General features: G+C 39.1%; 1 protein-coding gene across 3 annotated transcripts in view; it reads left to right on the plus strand.

Moving 5' to 3' along the window:
• LOC133413994 (mediator of RNA polymerase II transcription subunit 13-like) overlaps positions 1–15503 on the plus strand; it is a 100075-nt gene that overhangs the window by 20771 nt on the left and 63801 nt on the right. For all 3 annotated transcript variants that reach the window (XM_061698988.1, XM_061698991.1, XM_061698992.1), the window contains exon 2: positions 7549–7786. In XM_061698988.1, coding sequence (XP_061554972.1) covers positions 7549–7786 — 238 coding nt within the window. The remainder of the gene's footprint in view (positions 1–7548; positions 7787–15503) is intronic.

Raw genomic sequence — 15503 nt, forward strand, 5'->3', positions numbered from 1 at the left:
CAGCCAGCAACAGCTAGTAAGGGGCCCTATGTGGGAGATTCCAGACATGTTGCTGTCACATTGTCGAAAGCAGTGCCATTGTTTTGTCATTGATATGGGCCGATGTCAGCCGTCTCTCTGCGCCCCCTTCATTTTGGGACCCTAAGCAATTGTCTGGGTTACTTGCCCTGTTGTGGCATTCAAGCTCATTTTTTGTACATTTTTAGTCTGTTCATTGCTGTTTGAATTTTGAATTGAAGAGTTCAATTCAAAAGCAGACAACTCAATTTTTTGGTGAACTGAGAAAAAATAGTTAAAATTGTTTTATGTTTTTTATTGTTTTACGTGTGGTTCCAGGTCAAAGCTAATCATTTTTTTTTCTATTAAGCGTATTCCAAGTTAATATATATTAAGCAATTAAGTGGCTAATTTGGGTAAAATCAAGCTTTCATTGTCATTTAATCGCAACACCGGACTACTCAAAAACAAATTTATTTCAAAAACAGACAAGTCCAAAATGTTCACAAAACTGTAAAATTACACTGAAATGGTATTATTCTTTGTGAATATAAAATATTAACAGGTGAGCGTGCTAGTACTACAATCTCTTGAAGGAACCCTTAAGATTAATTTAAAAGTAACCTAAATTAACACTTCAAATAGAGAAAAAAAGCCACATTGAATACACTCTGATTGCTTCTTCGTTGCTGCTAACCTCAAGATCCCGTCGACCCGCTTTATTGCGACCGGCATCGGCGAAGGCTGTCTTGTAGAATCCGCGGACTTGATCCCTCATCTCGCCGAATTAGTGATGGGAATTTCGGCTAAGCACTTTGAGAATAATGAGATGCAATTGAATAAAAACTCACATGCAAGGAGACAGTTGAAATACAACCTGATGTGTCTGTCTATTTCTCCTTAGGCGAGGTCGTATCCTGTATGTACGCACACGAACAGGCAGTTATCATCTGCCTCATGCAACTGGCTCCCCCTCAACCGCAGACATCTTGCTTTGTCCCACAGCAGTGATAATACAATATCAGAGAGCGACAGGAACACGGTCTGCTTTCACTAAAACAAAAGATGATATGAAATTATAATTAAACTACAATACAGAATTGATACAGATTTCACAGCTTTTCACCTATTGCGGTTGCGTCTGAAACGTTATCGCCCATGTTCACGTCGTCTGTTGAATGTACAAAATAAAAGTATTCATATCAAATGTGAGAAATGTGTAGGAATGCAGTTGTTGTCTTTCTTTGTTTCCTTTTCACTCATTAGTAAGATGACTGAAGTGGGGTTTGTGGGAGGGTTCTTTAGACACTCCTAAAAGGCTTTGGGTGACGGTAAGAGAGCGCCGAGAGATGAGAGCGGAGATGGTGAAAGATGATAGAGGTGAGAGGAAGGTCACCGCTTGAGTGGTGGAAGGGAACGCTCTTGTTTTTGGGTCTTGCGGGTTAGGGTTAGGCTAAATTGAACCTAGTGAACAAGAGGCTCAGAAGAGTGAAGGTTTTATTGATAGAGAGACGAAAACAAACTGTTTCCTTTTCCTTGACCTCGTTGCTTTTTGCTGGTGATTCAGAGAGAACCTAAAGTGAGATGTCTTTTCCCTGTGTGACTTGCGAGCCGGTTGCCATCGCTGCTATTTTGACAGATAAACGATAGATCAGAAATACAACATTAACAATTTAGCCAATTTCAATGAAACATTTGAAGGGTTCAATCGATTTTGGTGCAATTCTGGATAAAGCTGTGGTGACAAAATCTTTTATCCTTAAAATTTTTTTGGGGCCTTTATTTAAAAGTGAAAAATGCCTGAAAAATGAGACATGCACTCACTCCCCACAAAATAAAATATTTTGTCCCCTTTAAAGACAAAATGTAGGCACATTAGGAAGAGGGATCATTTGGTGGTGATTGTAGTTGTTTATCAGATGCCTTTTCTTTTATAAACAATATAATCGAAGTGAAGATATTCGAAACAAAATTCTCATTATTATTTGAGTGATATTTAGAATTGTAGAATACAACATATGTGTTGCTGCCAAAGCACAGTTGACTCTTGCACTTCACTGAAAAGGAACAACATGAAAATATTAACAATAAAGCTATTGTTAATATTTTCATGTTCCACGCAATTATATTTTGTTTGTTCAACACAAAATAATTAGGCTGATGCTGGATCAACTTCATGTTGTGATTGTGTTCAACAAGAAGAACGCAACCATGGGGAACAGCTTGGCATAAAAAGGAAGTTGATCAAAGTCATTTTCTTTTTATATTTGCTGTATGTGAGTGGTAAGATGGTGCTGTCCAGTATATTGAAAGTTTGAGAGCTGTTTTGTACGGTCCAGTCATTTTCAAAGTGCACACGCCCTCAAGTAGTGCAGGAAAGAATAACTCAATTAAAGCGAACTAATAACTAAATTACATGTTCAAACGGTAAATAATATAACAATGGGGTAAACTTTTTTTTTTTTTTTTTTTTTTTTTTTTTTTTTTTTTAAATCTAGTATAGTAGATTTGACAGGTCCAGTTCAGTTATATTTAACTTTTAAGTTCAATACATTTGCATGGAAGCTTTCAGAACTGCTTGTTTTTCAACATTTAATTAGGTACAATTTAAATGAAGCTTTTATGTGCAACACATTGTAATTGAATAATTATGTACATTTTTAAAATGTTCATATATTTATTCATTACAATGACTTAAAATAATATTGAATATACCTCTTAGGAATAAAACCTTTTCAATTACCACTTCCTTACTACATTACTGTAATTTAATGTTGTCATGATGGCGGTACTTGGACAACTAAGTATTTTTTAGGTGGTACTTGGTGTAAAAGGTTTGAGAAACACTAATATAAACAGTATATACATCTTTTAAAGCTAGTCTTTCTTTAATTAGGACAGAAGGATCATTTGTTTGTCAAAATCACTTAAAAACAAAGAAGCCTTAAAGAGCATGTTGTAGGAATATTATGCTTTATTAAAGGTATTTTGGAACTAAAGCTGAACAAACACAACATATCCGATGACTTAATCTCATAATCATCCTTGAATCCTCGGGTGGTGAGTGAGGTGTCACTGCACCTGTGCTTTACTCTTCTCTTAAATCCACCTCATGGCGATCAACAGCCGTACCATTAAAGCCGTGACGATAAAAGGTTGTTCTTGTTTGCGTGGCAGATTGCGGCGCTGATTTCTCACTAAATGCGCCGATTGAACGGCAGATAATTGAATTTGCAGGGTCGACGGGGGTTTTTCCCTCCGCTTTCACTCTCGTGTTTAAAGTGTGAATTTAGTAAATGCATTACGATAACACGCTGATAGTATCAGAATAGCGTGATGAGAAATCTCAGACGCTGAATAATAGAATAGACGAGGTGTTACTATTCTGTATTGTATGCTATTATAGCGCCACATACAATGAATAATTTGCACAAAAAGAGTCTAAGTACACGAGCAGGAAAGGGATCAGAAATCCAACGGGACAGAACATTAGGAACACGTCTCATTGTAATCTAGTGCCCAGGACCGCCCATTAGTTTGGATTCCAAGGCAAAATTTCCCATAGGAAATAAATGGAAATAGGAATATTAAGTCTGGGGTCAACGTGTTGGCATTATTTTCCGGCTCCTTCTGGTGTGCGCGACTTGGTCAACACGGGAGAATAACGCAGTCATGCAGACACAAGCGAAGAAGACTTTTACAATTGATGTAAGTGACCCAGTAACTGCAGTAATATGAGCTATTCATGTGCAGAGGATCAAGAATATTTACCTGTAAGTATTGTTATATTGTCTGTCTACATTTGTCGCGCCACACTTTGTTTTCAAATGTCAGTTACTTAAGGCGTTCTAACACTACCACATCGATGGTAGTGTTAGAACGCGGCTTAGCAATAAGCTAGTGGACTTCAAGGCAGTTATGTGGTTGTTTCAAATGCACCAAGCATCATTCTCTGTTTTATGTTTAAACTGAGAGTAAATTTCAATTAGGAGTGGCATTAAACAGCTTAAAGCCTCTTTTCCAAAGAATTGTTCTATATCTGTTCATTTGCTGCTTGTTGTGAAGTGAGTTGAGTTCACTGCCAACGTATAGCGCTCGTATCTCAATTTTTGCCTGCAAGTCAAAGCAAAAAATACAAAATCGGCTGAACGACGGCTCGTAACTCGACCAGCTCGTCAGTCGGGTCACTCGGATCTCATAGCAACACTGTACCTTTTTTTCCCGCTATTTGCAGCAGGGCTAGCAAAAAAAAAGCTTAAATAAAACGTTATGTAGGCGTGACAGGTAAATAGGCGAGTGAGTGCACGTCTTCCTCCTGACGTGTCTGTTGACATGATCCAGTATGGCGTGCACATCACCATCGTCGCATATGTTGCACGTCATGTCACTGAGCTCTGTAAGTTGTCCTCCACTAGCGCTCAGCGGGATTTGGCGACACACCACACAGAAAGGAAGTTTGTACATTTTGCCTTCTGCGCTAGTGTCGGCGCACGACACGGATCCAGTAGCAAGAGACGGCAGTGTCAAACAGCGGAAGGACTTTTGACACCGACTGGAAGTGACGAGGAAACAGTGCAAATTGATGTCTCTCTCTCTCTCTCTCTCTCTCTCTCTCTCTCTCTCTCGCTCTTTCTTTTTTTTTTTTGCATTGGGTTTGGGAAACGCAGAAACCTTGACCCTTGTCGTGGCTAATCTTAGGGCAGGGCTTATCGCAGCACCAATGTTTATACCTCCCATTACACGCACTGTCATTATAGAAGGGACTCGTTTGTAATTACGGCTGCACTCGGCATGCAGCTGTGTGCAAGCAAGACGCTGCAGTGCATTGTGGCTCGTGTGGAGCGTTGTCTTGCAGCATTTGGATGGCCTTTTGGACACAGTTAAGCGGGGTACATGCATACCGATGATCGGGATTAATTCACCCCTCGAATCTCCCCGTTCTAGTGAAATTCCCCAAAAGCCCGATTGTCGCATCTCTCTTAAAGATTAGCCTGAGTAATTATCGTGTGATGTCGTTCACCACAATAAAAATGACAAGGACAATTTGCCACCGCAAAGTTAAGCTAACATCTTGCCGAGCTTCTTCTATTTCTTCCTCTACTGCTACTACTACTACAACTAATAGTAGTCTTTCTTATTCTTTGTATTTTCTGGCAGTCTGGATGCCCTATGAAACTATATTTTCTGGTTTGTGCGTAAGTCTTCTTTTCAAGGTGCTGCGATTCTTCTGTGATGACTCCTGACACGCCCCCGTGCATACTGGGCGAATAATGGCCACGACCGCCCATTAGGCGTGACTCATTCAAGTCTGTGGGTGGCTGCAATTCTTGGGAAGTGGAGTTTCCCTGAGATGTGATTTTCATAGAAAGCCATTTGGAAACTTGGTCAAAATAGCGGATACGGAATTTCGGCGTCTCCAGTTAGATGTGAGCTGACTTACTGAATTGATTTCCAGCCACTGAATCGTTTCGGATCGAATCGTTATAAATGAACCAATATCATCCTTGAATCAAATTGGCAAACACGATTCTTGATACTAAGATGAACCGTTACACCCTTAGTTTATATTGTAATTAAAATACAATAAGTTGTAATACATTTAAATGTGTTTAAAGTGTGTGGGCCCTGCAATTGCCTGGGGAACAGTTCACAATGTTCCCCGCCAGAGTCAGCTGGGATAGGCTCCAGCTCGCCCGCGACCCTAGTTAGGAGAAGCGGTACGGAAAATGGATGGATAGATGAATAAATTGTGTGTGTGTGTGTGGGGGGGGGGGGGATAAAACTGTATGTAAAAACAATTATTTGGTCTCTCTCTATCACAAATTTTCACATATCGTGGGCGGGTCTGCAACGTATCCCCCGCTATGAATGAGGTTCACTGTCTTCGTGTACCCATGCTGATGAAAATATAATTACCCATATCCCATGAATCATATTTTTCATATCAAATGTGTTTTTTGTTTTCTCCACAATTTTAGTGAAACATTTTTTAAATGAATCGGATGTGTAACATGAAAAAAACAACACTTTCACCTCTTTATCACTCTGAGTCTGTAAATTGAAGTCTCAAATCTTCTGAGACATGTTAAAGACACGTACCAGGGATCTGACATGGGCACACGTACACACTTAAATGAGCACACAGAAGTCACATTTATAGTGGAAGATTCCAAATATGCTCAAACATCGCATCCTTAAACGCGATCTGTTGCTTGAAGTAGCTATCTTCTTATATCCAATGTACCATATGTTATTCCGTGGACAAACCGTGTGTTGTGTCCGGTCCAGTGGTCTCAGCGCTTCTTTGTCCCTTTACAGCAAGACATTGCGCGCACATGTGAATTTGAACAGGAAGTAGGCAAACGTAATTGGATGTCCTCCAAGGAGTTATTGATCGCATTAGATGTTTTTTTTTTTCCTTTTACGTGAAACACAACAGTGCTATTGCAGTGTAAAAGCCTCGCCGCAGTCACGTTATTGATTCATGCTTAGTGCTTGCTTTATATCATCCTGCGTCTAGGAAAATAAATACACTAGAACGGCAGTCAAAGATAAAAGACCTCCAGCAAGTGAACGATTTTACGAAATTGCACAAATCATAGACCTCCTGCATATTTTTGAACTGAGTAACTAGCAAACTAACAGCAGTAAAAACAACTGGTTTTACGGAGATGAAGAAATGTAAATTCTAACCATGTTCGGAAAGGAGTACAGTAGTCCCTCCTTCATTGCGGCGGTTATGTTCCAGAACCCCCCGTGATAAACAAAAAACATATTTTAAAGCTTTCTGCATAATACCAAGACAAAATATGCAGGTGAGGTGCAGGTGTTATTTTTGTTTACTTGGTGTCACCATCCTCACATTCTACACTAAAGTACAGTCCCCTCCAAAAGTAACGGAATGGCAACGTCAATTCCTTTGTTTTTGTTGTATACTGAAGACATTTGGGTTTCAGATCAAAAGATGAATAGAGACAAAAGTTCAGAATTCCAGCTTTCATTTCACGGTATTTACATTTAGATGTGTTGAACAACTCTGGACAGAGCACCTTTTGTTTGAAGCCACACACTTTTCAAGTGAGCAAAAGTATTGGAACAGACATGATTCACTTAACTGAAAGTGAATAACATTTACTATTTGGTGGCATAACCCTTACTTGCAATAACTGCATCAAGCCTGCGACCCATTGATTTCCCCAGACTGTTGCATTCTTCATTTGAAATGCCAGGCCTTCACTGCAGCCTCTTTCAGTTCTTGTTTGTTTCTGGGGGTTTCTCCCTTCAGTCTCCTCTTCAGGAGGTAAAATGCATCCTCTATTTGGTTAAGGTCCGGTGATTGACTTGGCCAGTCTAAGACCTTCCACTTTTTCTTCGCTTACCAAAGTTAGTGAGTTTCCGGGCACATTGAGATCCGTAAAATGCAATTAATTCATCGTATGACCCTTACAGTATATAACAACTTGAAAAAGATGAATGCCTTCAGTTGCTAATGAATGATAACGAATGCTGAATTAATGGCTTTGTCATAATTTCTCCCTCTCTCCCTATCAGGCGGATTTGACGGGCATCAAATGGCGCTGCTACAACTTCCGCGGGGGCGGCGAGTACGGTCCGGTGATCTCGGCGCCCGCCCAGGACGACCCGGTCCTGCGCAGCTTCATGCGCTGCGTGCAGGCCAACCTGCTGTGCGTGTGGCGCCGCAAGATCAAGCCTGACGCCAAGGAGCTGTGGATCTTCTGGTGGGGCGACGAGCCCAACCTGTCGGATGTCATCCATCATGAGCTGGAAGGTGAGCGGGATGTACAGTACAATACTTACACTTTATGGAACAATTTTTTTTCTTTACGTTCACTTTTTTGTTTTTGCAATGCAAAAACACTTACAAAACAAATATTTTTTTTGATTAAATTGATTAAATTAATATATAATTGATTAAATTAATATGATTTACAGTGGACCCCGCTATTCGCAGGGAATAAGGACCGGTCCGGACCGCGAATAGTGGAAATCCGAGGATACTTGACGGCCATCATAATTCTTATTTTTTTCTAACCCAAAAAATTCTCAAGTAAGTAGGGATAAACTGCCAACGAGTGGGAATCCTTAAATAGTAGAATCTGGGGGTGCCGAACTGCGAGTATGCGGGGGTCCACTGTACAAGTAAATTGAGTCATGAGCTGGGTGACGGCACGAATGAACCCCGTAAGTCAAGGTACCACTCTACTTCATGTGCCAGATTCACTTGATTTGAAATGACCCGTCATAGAAATTTGTGTCGTAACATGAATTACTTTCTTTTTTTTTAAGTGCGGCTCAACGCACACTGATGCTGCACACGTGCTCTTGTTGTCTAACACGCAATTGGCCCCTCGTCGCGTGAGCTGTCGAATCCTCGGCGGGCTTTGTGCTGTTTGTTTAAGACGTGTTTGTGCCTTGTGCGGGAAAGTCCTTGATTCGAGCTTCCTATAGCACATATCTATAATGTGTTTGCTTTGCAGCTCAAGTGTTTATATGCTACTCGGGTGCTATCGCTACGATGAAGCACTGTGCGTGTGTGCGTATGAGAGAATCACACCGAGCTATCGCACTTGTCAGCACTATTGCCCCTATTTATAGAAACATTTGCATTATCTGGCCGCGCACGTGTGTCGAAATTCAACATATCGACTAAGCCGCGGGAAGACAGAGCGCGGGGGAGGCGGAAGAGGGATTATTTTATTCTGCCTCTGCTTTCATTAGAACAAGAGAAGAGGGGAAAACGATGGAAGAGTGAATGCAGAGGTTGTCGCGATAGTGAGAATTGGCCATGAAAAGAGCTTTGAAGGCGCAGCGTGCGGATGCTTGACAGATCTCGGCTAAAGCCCTTTGTTCCAGCATGTGTAATACAGAGAGCTCCTTTGTATGTTGATATTGTTGTTCCAGACATACGACTGCCAACACGCAGTCCCCAGTCATCTAATAGCCTGTTGGAAGTGTGCAGGATGAAGAAATAAACTCAGCGTGGTGCTCAGGCACAAATTAGGCTTTCACGGGAGAAATCTATTGTCTGCTCGACCAAATGTACGCAGGCTCACTACTTTACTTGCGAAGTGCTACTGGCAGCTCCTGCTGAAAATATGCATTGAGGTTCAAATGGAAATAATCATTCTATATTACTAAGAAAGAAAAGAAGGATTATGAATAGGTATGGCTTGACAGAAGATTATGAAGGCCTCGGTGAAAAGAAAAAAATATGTTTGCATTAAGTTTGCAAGAGCAAAAGAAAATTTTATGAGAATGAGGTTTAAATATTACGAGCATAAACACATACCTTTGTTAAAATAACTGCTGCTTTTTCAGGTTTGTGTGGAGAATTTTGACGTTCGCTCATTGAAATCACAACAACAATAACACATTGTTTTCGAAGTGCGACCAATGAATTAAGTCCATCCACTTTATAGTGCAGTGTTTCCAAACCATTATTGAGTCAGGGTACATATTTTACAATTAGATAAAAAGTCACGACAAACCAGCTAACAAAAATGTCACAAAAAGTGGACACAGGTTGATTATAAATCATTTATTTATTTATCTTTATTTTAATTTTATATATGAACCGTCAGCCATCTACTGGAAGTGTATGTGTGTGTGGTGGTGGTGGTGGTGGTGGGGGGGGGGGGGGGGGGATGTACCCCCCAGACCGCCCGGTTTCACCACCCCTGGACAGACAAGAAGTATTTTCAAATTAGTTAAAAAAAGATATATTGGGTCTTCACTGAAATGAAAATAATATGAGAATAACGTCAGGCTATTGCAAAAATAGTTGTCATTTTGCGAAATTCTTTTCATGAGACAGTACTACAAAAACAATCTTTTCTTTTAATATTATGACTACTGTTTTTACTATATTAGATGTTATAATATTTGTTTATTACTTATTATTTCTCTTTAGCTTTCTGGGGATTTGATTTATTTATTTTTAAACTGTTGCTTTCATACTCCTTCACACGTTCGATTTGTCTCAAGATAATGACAAATGAGATATTCATATACTGTACCTCGGCAAAAGTAAAATATAAAATTTGGCACTGTAAAAGGGAAATAATATTATCATACTTCAAAAGTAGTTCCCAGGCTTTTTGAATGAACTTTCCAGGGCTCGGCAGTCTTCGAGCTCTCAGTACAAGCGGGGAAATGAAAACACGAGCCATCCTGTTGCTTATTTTCCATGCAAACAGCCTAATGCGTTTGCACAGTGAGACACGAAAGATAGATAACAAATTTGTCTGGATTAGAGTTGTTTATCTTGACCTCTACAGGCCACCGTACGAGTTTATCCAAATGTACTAAATTAGTCCTGGGTGCTCAGTGAACAACAAATGTTGGAATCTACCTTCATCTTGATAAATGACAAATTGTGTGGGGACGTGGGACAAAAGTATTGCAACGTTGTTGTTCAAGTCTTACTGCGTTAATGTGAGTGTGCTTACTTCAGGTAACTTCCTGTGTAGATTCGTCTCTTCTGGCCTTCTTCTTTTTATTGCAAAAAATGTGTTTTTTAGAATATGGCCCCCCCCCCTTTTTTTTTGTAGATAATAAAGACTTTTCCAGAATAAAAGACATAACATGTAACATTACAAAAATGAAGATGATTTTTTCTGTAGTTTTTCAGTAAAATATGACTTTTCCCCCCTTGTTCAATTTAATATCATATTATTCTTGTAAAATTATGACCTTTTATACAGACTTTTTGCTTGAAAAATAAGACTTTATTCTCATAGAATGACATCTTTTTTTCTCCTAAAATATGAATCTTTGGCAACATAACTTTTTTTTCTTAAAAATAGGTAAGTTTTAATTTGTGCGGTATTTAGGGGAACATGTGGTGACTCTTATTTAAGTGACGTTAGGAAAATTAGAGGGGCTTTGGAAAAATCTAATGTCATTGTCGTAAGATTGCAACTTTTTATCCGGACAAAATACGTCTTCGTTCTTGTAAAAATACGACTTCGGTCTCATAACGTTACAACTTTTTTAAAGTTAAACTATGAATTTAGTGTCACAGTAAGACTTTCTTGAAAATAGGCAGCACTTTCATTCCAATTGCATTTCATTGACATTTGTGAGGGCTCCTCTGGAAAACAAATTCGGCTATTTTCGTCAGTTTACAACCTTCTTACCCAGACAAAATACCTCTTTGCTCTTGTAATGATTCCGCCTTTTTTTCATGAAAAAATAAAACTTATTTTCCACAGCATTACAGCTTTCTTTTCTCTAAAAATATGAATTTATCGTAACATTGACTTTTTTTCCCCCTCAAAAATAAGCTACTTTTTAATTCCGATGGCTTGGTTCCTGATGGTCGTTATTTTATTTGGTGTTAGGATTATGAGGAAGTCCTTGTTAAGCAGGTTTTTGGACTCAAAATGTTTGCGAAGCCCTGATCTGACTAATGTGATTCCCCTTCTCAGTAACTGTGGCGGTCAAATCGAAAAAAACAAAAAAAAAAAAAAAAAAAAAAGCAAAAAATCCTGTAATTACAATGTCCGTCCGTGAACCCGCTGACCGAACGTGTCGGTGTGAAAAAGTGCTGAGTAGCCGCGGAGTTAAATGTTGAGAGCGTCGCTATTGTTTGAAGGTGATAAATCTCTTCACTGGTGCTCAAGTCTAAATAAACGATGCCTTTGAGATAGTGCCAGGAGCGCGAGCAGCCAGGATGGAGTGTCGCACCCTCTGGCTCGCGCCACCTCTCTGATATTGTCTTTGCTTCAGGGGCAACTCTTTAAGGAGCCTGTTTTCACACTAAGTGGCATCTTTAAATAGGTTGGCCTCAAATGTGTCGGCTGTGTGTGTGTGTGTGTGTGTGTGTGTGTGTGTGTGTGTGTGTGTATATATATATATATATATATATATATATATATATATATATATATATATATATAAAGGCGTAAAAAGTATGGGTTGAGTGCTGTTCATGAGTGCATGAGATGAATGGGCTGAGTCATCAACATGTTGCCTGCACAGTCGCAGAGAAAGTGACATAGTTTGGATGCTTGTCATAAATACGAATACTCTCACGTGCACTCACGTAGTGTTTGGTTTTACAAATGATGTTGCAGTTTTGATATGCTGTGATCCTCAGTGGTGGGAAGTGCAAAAACTTCATTCCTGTAGTCAAGCACATATTTCAGACATTTATGCTTGGGTATTTTTCTGACGATTTACTTTTACTGCCTACATTTGAAAACTACTCCTCACTTTGTCAACATAGGCTTGTTACTTTGTTCAACCTACGCGGAGGACGACGCAACGTAAATATCGTGAGTTAAAGCCCACTGCAGTTGACTTTGATTGATTGAGATCTTAGGGTCTTACGTATGAGGAGCAAAAACCAGGATCAGTAGCAACATGGGGGGAATGTGAACAAGGGAGCATTATTTGATATTCTAGATCAGCGGTCTAACTTATAGTTTTCCCTCAGTCGTTTTGGTATATTTCTTGAATCATCCTGGACGTTTGCTAAACGGTATGTACATTTCTCAAAACAATTCATACAAATAGAAAAACACCGTGGATTACCTGCAAAGGTCAGTCTCTTGTTCAAAATCCTTAGTTCATCTCTCAAAAGTAAACATCTGATTTAATGAATACGTCAGTGCCATCACAATGATAATTCCTTTGTGTCATTGTGTACGGATAAGAAGGATTATCAGTGCAACAGTATGTTCTGGAGGCATGTTCTGATGTTCACTCTGGCTAAAGTTTGGATGATAAATATTTTAAAATCGTAAGTTAGAACTCAGTGTAGGTGGGAGATTGATTCCAAAAGACCGGACAAGATTTACATTTATGATTTTACTGTTTGTACTGTAATTTGTTGACAGACCATCTCATTGGAAAAGACATAACTGCATAGCACAAGAAAAAAAACAAAAAAAACCCCAGTAGAAATATGAACATAGGACAATCACCGTAAAGAAAACTGTACATGCAGTGTTGTAGGAATTACATTGTAGACTTTCTTACACCTAAGCTCATGATTGAGAACACGGACTTGACTTGTGAAATATAAATAGAACAAGAAAAAAAGATAAAATAAGATGAGATTAAAAAAAGATGTAAAAATGTAACACATAATAGTAAAAACAATAACATTGACCTTTTTTAGAGTCAGTCAAGATTCACCTGGGCAAAACGTCGAATGGAAATGTATAGAAATATTCTTGACAAATGAGAATTTTTGTTCAACCATTTTGCATGTAAAGATGATGAACTACGGCCTAAATGTGGTGGGGTGAGTCTATTCAATAGAGACTCATTATAATACATTTTTCTCACCACAACTTGAGCAATTGATTATGGAGCAAACAGCAAAGAATTATACTTAATCATTTGCATTGACATAACAAAGCATTTGCAGCTTGTTAAAAAACAATAACTTTTCCTGATATGCACACATGACACAATGATGTGAAGATTAAGCAAGTAGTTTTGAGAATTTAAATTCTGATTTGAGAAATGTACCAAAGCGACTCAGAAAAACTATCATAGAATTGTTTGACAAAAATGATTTGTAGCGAAAGTGTTTTTTTTTTTTTTGTTAGCATCAAAGTCGAGCCAACGCGATCTAGCGCTTGATTAAAAAAAAAAAACGTGATGTAATGTTCTTCTTCTTCTTCGAGCACTAAGTTATTAACGTGCCAGGTTAACAAAATGCGTTTGAAACTGATATTAAAATTCATCTTTACTTTTGTACTTAAAGGTAAAAAAAAAAAAAAGTACAGACTGAAATATATTTAAGCACCCGAGTTGAATCCATTCTTCTATTTTCTTACAGGAGGGAAATCTTTTTACAATTATCTGTACCTCTACTCAAGTACAGAGTGCAAGAACTTTCATCCAGCTGCAGGATCACATATAACACAGCAGATTTTTGGAGGTTATTGTGCAACAACATCGCAGTTGTAATACTCACACACAGGCACAATCTGTGGAGTGCGGATAATGAGATGATTCATCATAGCGATGAATATTTCATCAAAACAGGAGTGGGATATTATCTATTATCCGGCTATTTAAATAACTGCCATATTGTAATATCCCAGCTGTGGTCCAATGAGACCTTTATGCAAAGCAAAAGCGATTCATTCGACATGAGACCAACTCTGACGTACATTGTCCATGACTTTTTCCGTTAGCAGCTAATCAGCTAATGGCTAACAACAATAGCTAATGCAACATCAATTCTTCTACCTCTGGAAAAATGAGAATTACATTTCAAACCAGCGAGCTGGCTACAATGATGTAATGATGTGAAGCACTTAATATTATAAAAGGAAGAAGCATGGATAGTGCTACGCTATCTGACAGTCTAAGTTAGCTTGTACCAAGTTAATTTGGGAGCTACACATGATGTAATGTGATTTAAAACTGTTTATTTATTTATTTTTTAAATCTGCCATCATTAACTGTCCAAATATAGACAATTTTTTTTTCAGATATTTACGATTCTTACCCAAACTTCATAAAGCCTCACATCACATTTTAGCCATATCACATAGCTATACTTTTAAATGAAAGGAATTATCCATCCATCCATCCATCCATCCATTTTTTGAGCCGCTTCTCCTCACTGGGGTCGCGGGCGTGCTGGAGCCTATCCCAGCAATCATCGGGCAGAGGGCGGGGTACACCCTGAACTGGTTGCCTGCCAATCGCAGGGCACATACAAACAAACAACCATTCGCACGCACATTCACGCCTACAGGCAATTTAGAGTCGTCAATGAACCTACCATGCATGTTTTTGGGATATGGCAGGAAACCGGAGTGCCCGGAGAAAACCCACGCAGGCACGGGGAGAACATGCAAACTCCACACAGGCGGAGCCTGGGATTGAACCCCGGTCCTCAGAACTTTGAGGCAGACGCTCTAACCAGTTTTCCCACCGTGCCGCCTAGGAATTATACAACTGAATAGCATTTTTTTTTTTTTTACAGAATGTGACTTTAAAAAAACCTTTTGATACACAGTGAAAAACCTACCAAATTGATGAGACCACAAACATGCACACATCCAAGATACAATTATTTTTTTGTTTTGATGTAATACAGAACAACTCCATTGATGTTCCCCAGGGTTCACTACTCGGCCCCCTTTCTATACATCTACAAGAGCAGTTTGTAGATATGTTCTTACCACTTGGTCACCGATGGGGAATAAAATCTGTGGAGTAAAATGATCGGGGTATTCAAACTATGCCATGGGGATGAGTTTATTTGGTCATAACACAAATATGGACTTACACGAGTCCTAAAGTAGAGCTGATAATTAATGTATGGTATTTTCTGGTGAGGAGTTTAGTAAAGGCTGATGACTTTGATAATGCCGCAGGCGGTGTTCCTGTGCACTGCCACGACAGCATGCGGTCAAGGTGAGCACAGGGGGAAGACTTCACACAGCCGAGCAGATGGTACATTTATATAAAATCTACAGGATGACAAGAGTCATTTTTTTTTCTGTTTGTTT

Source organism: Phycodurus eques, chromosome 15 (genome assembly GCF_024500275.1).
Source record: "Phycodurus eques isolate BA_2022a chromosome 15, UOR_Pequ_1.1, whole genome shotgun sequence".
Lineage (NCBI taxonomy): Eukaryota > Metazoa > Chordata > Actinopteri > Syngnathiformes > Syngnathidae > Phycodurus > Phycodurus eques.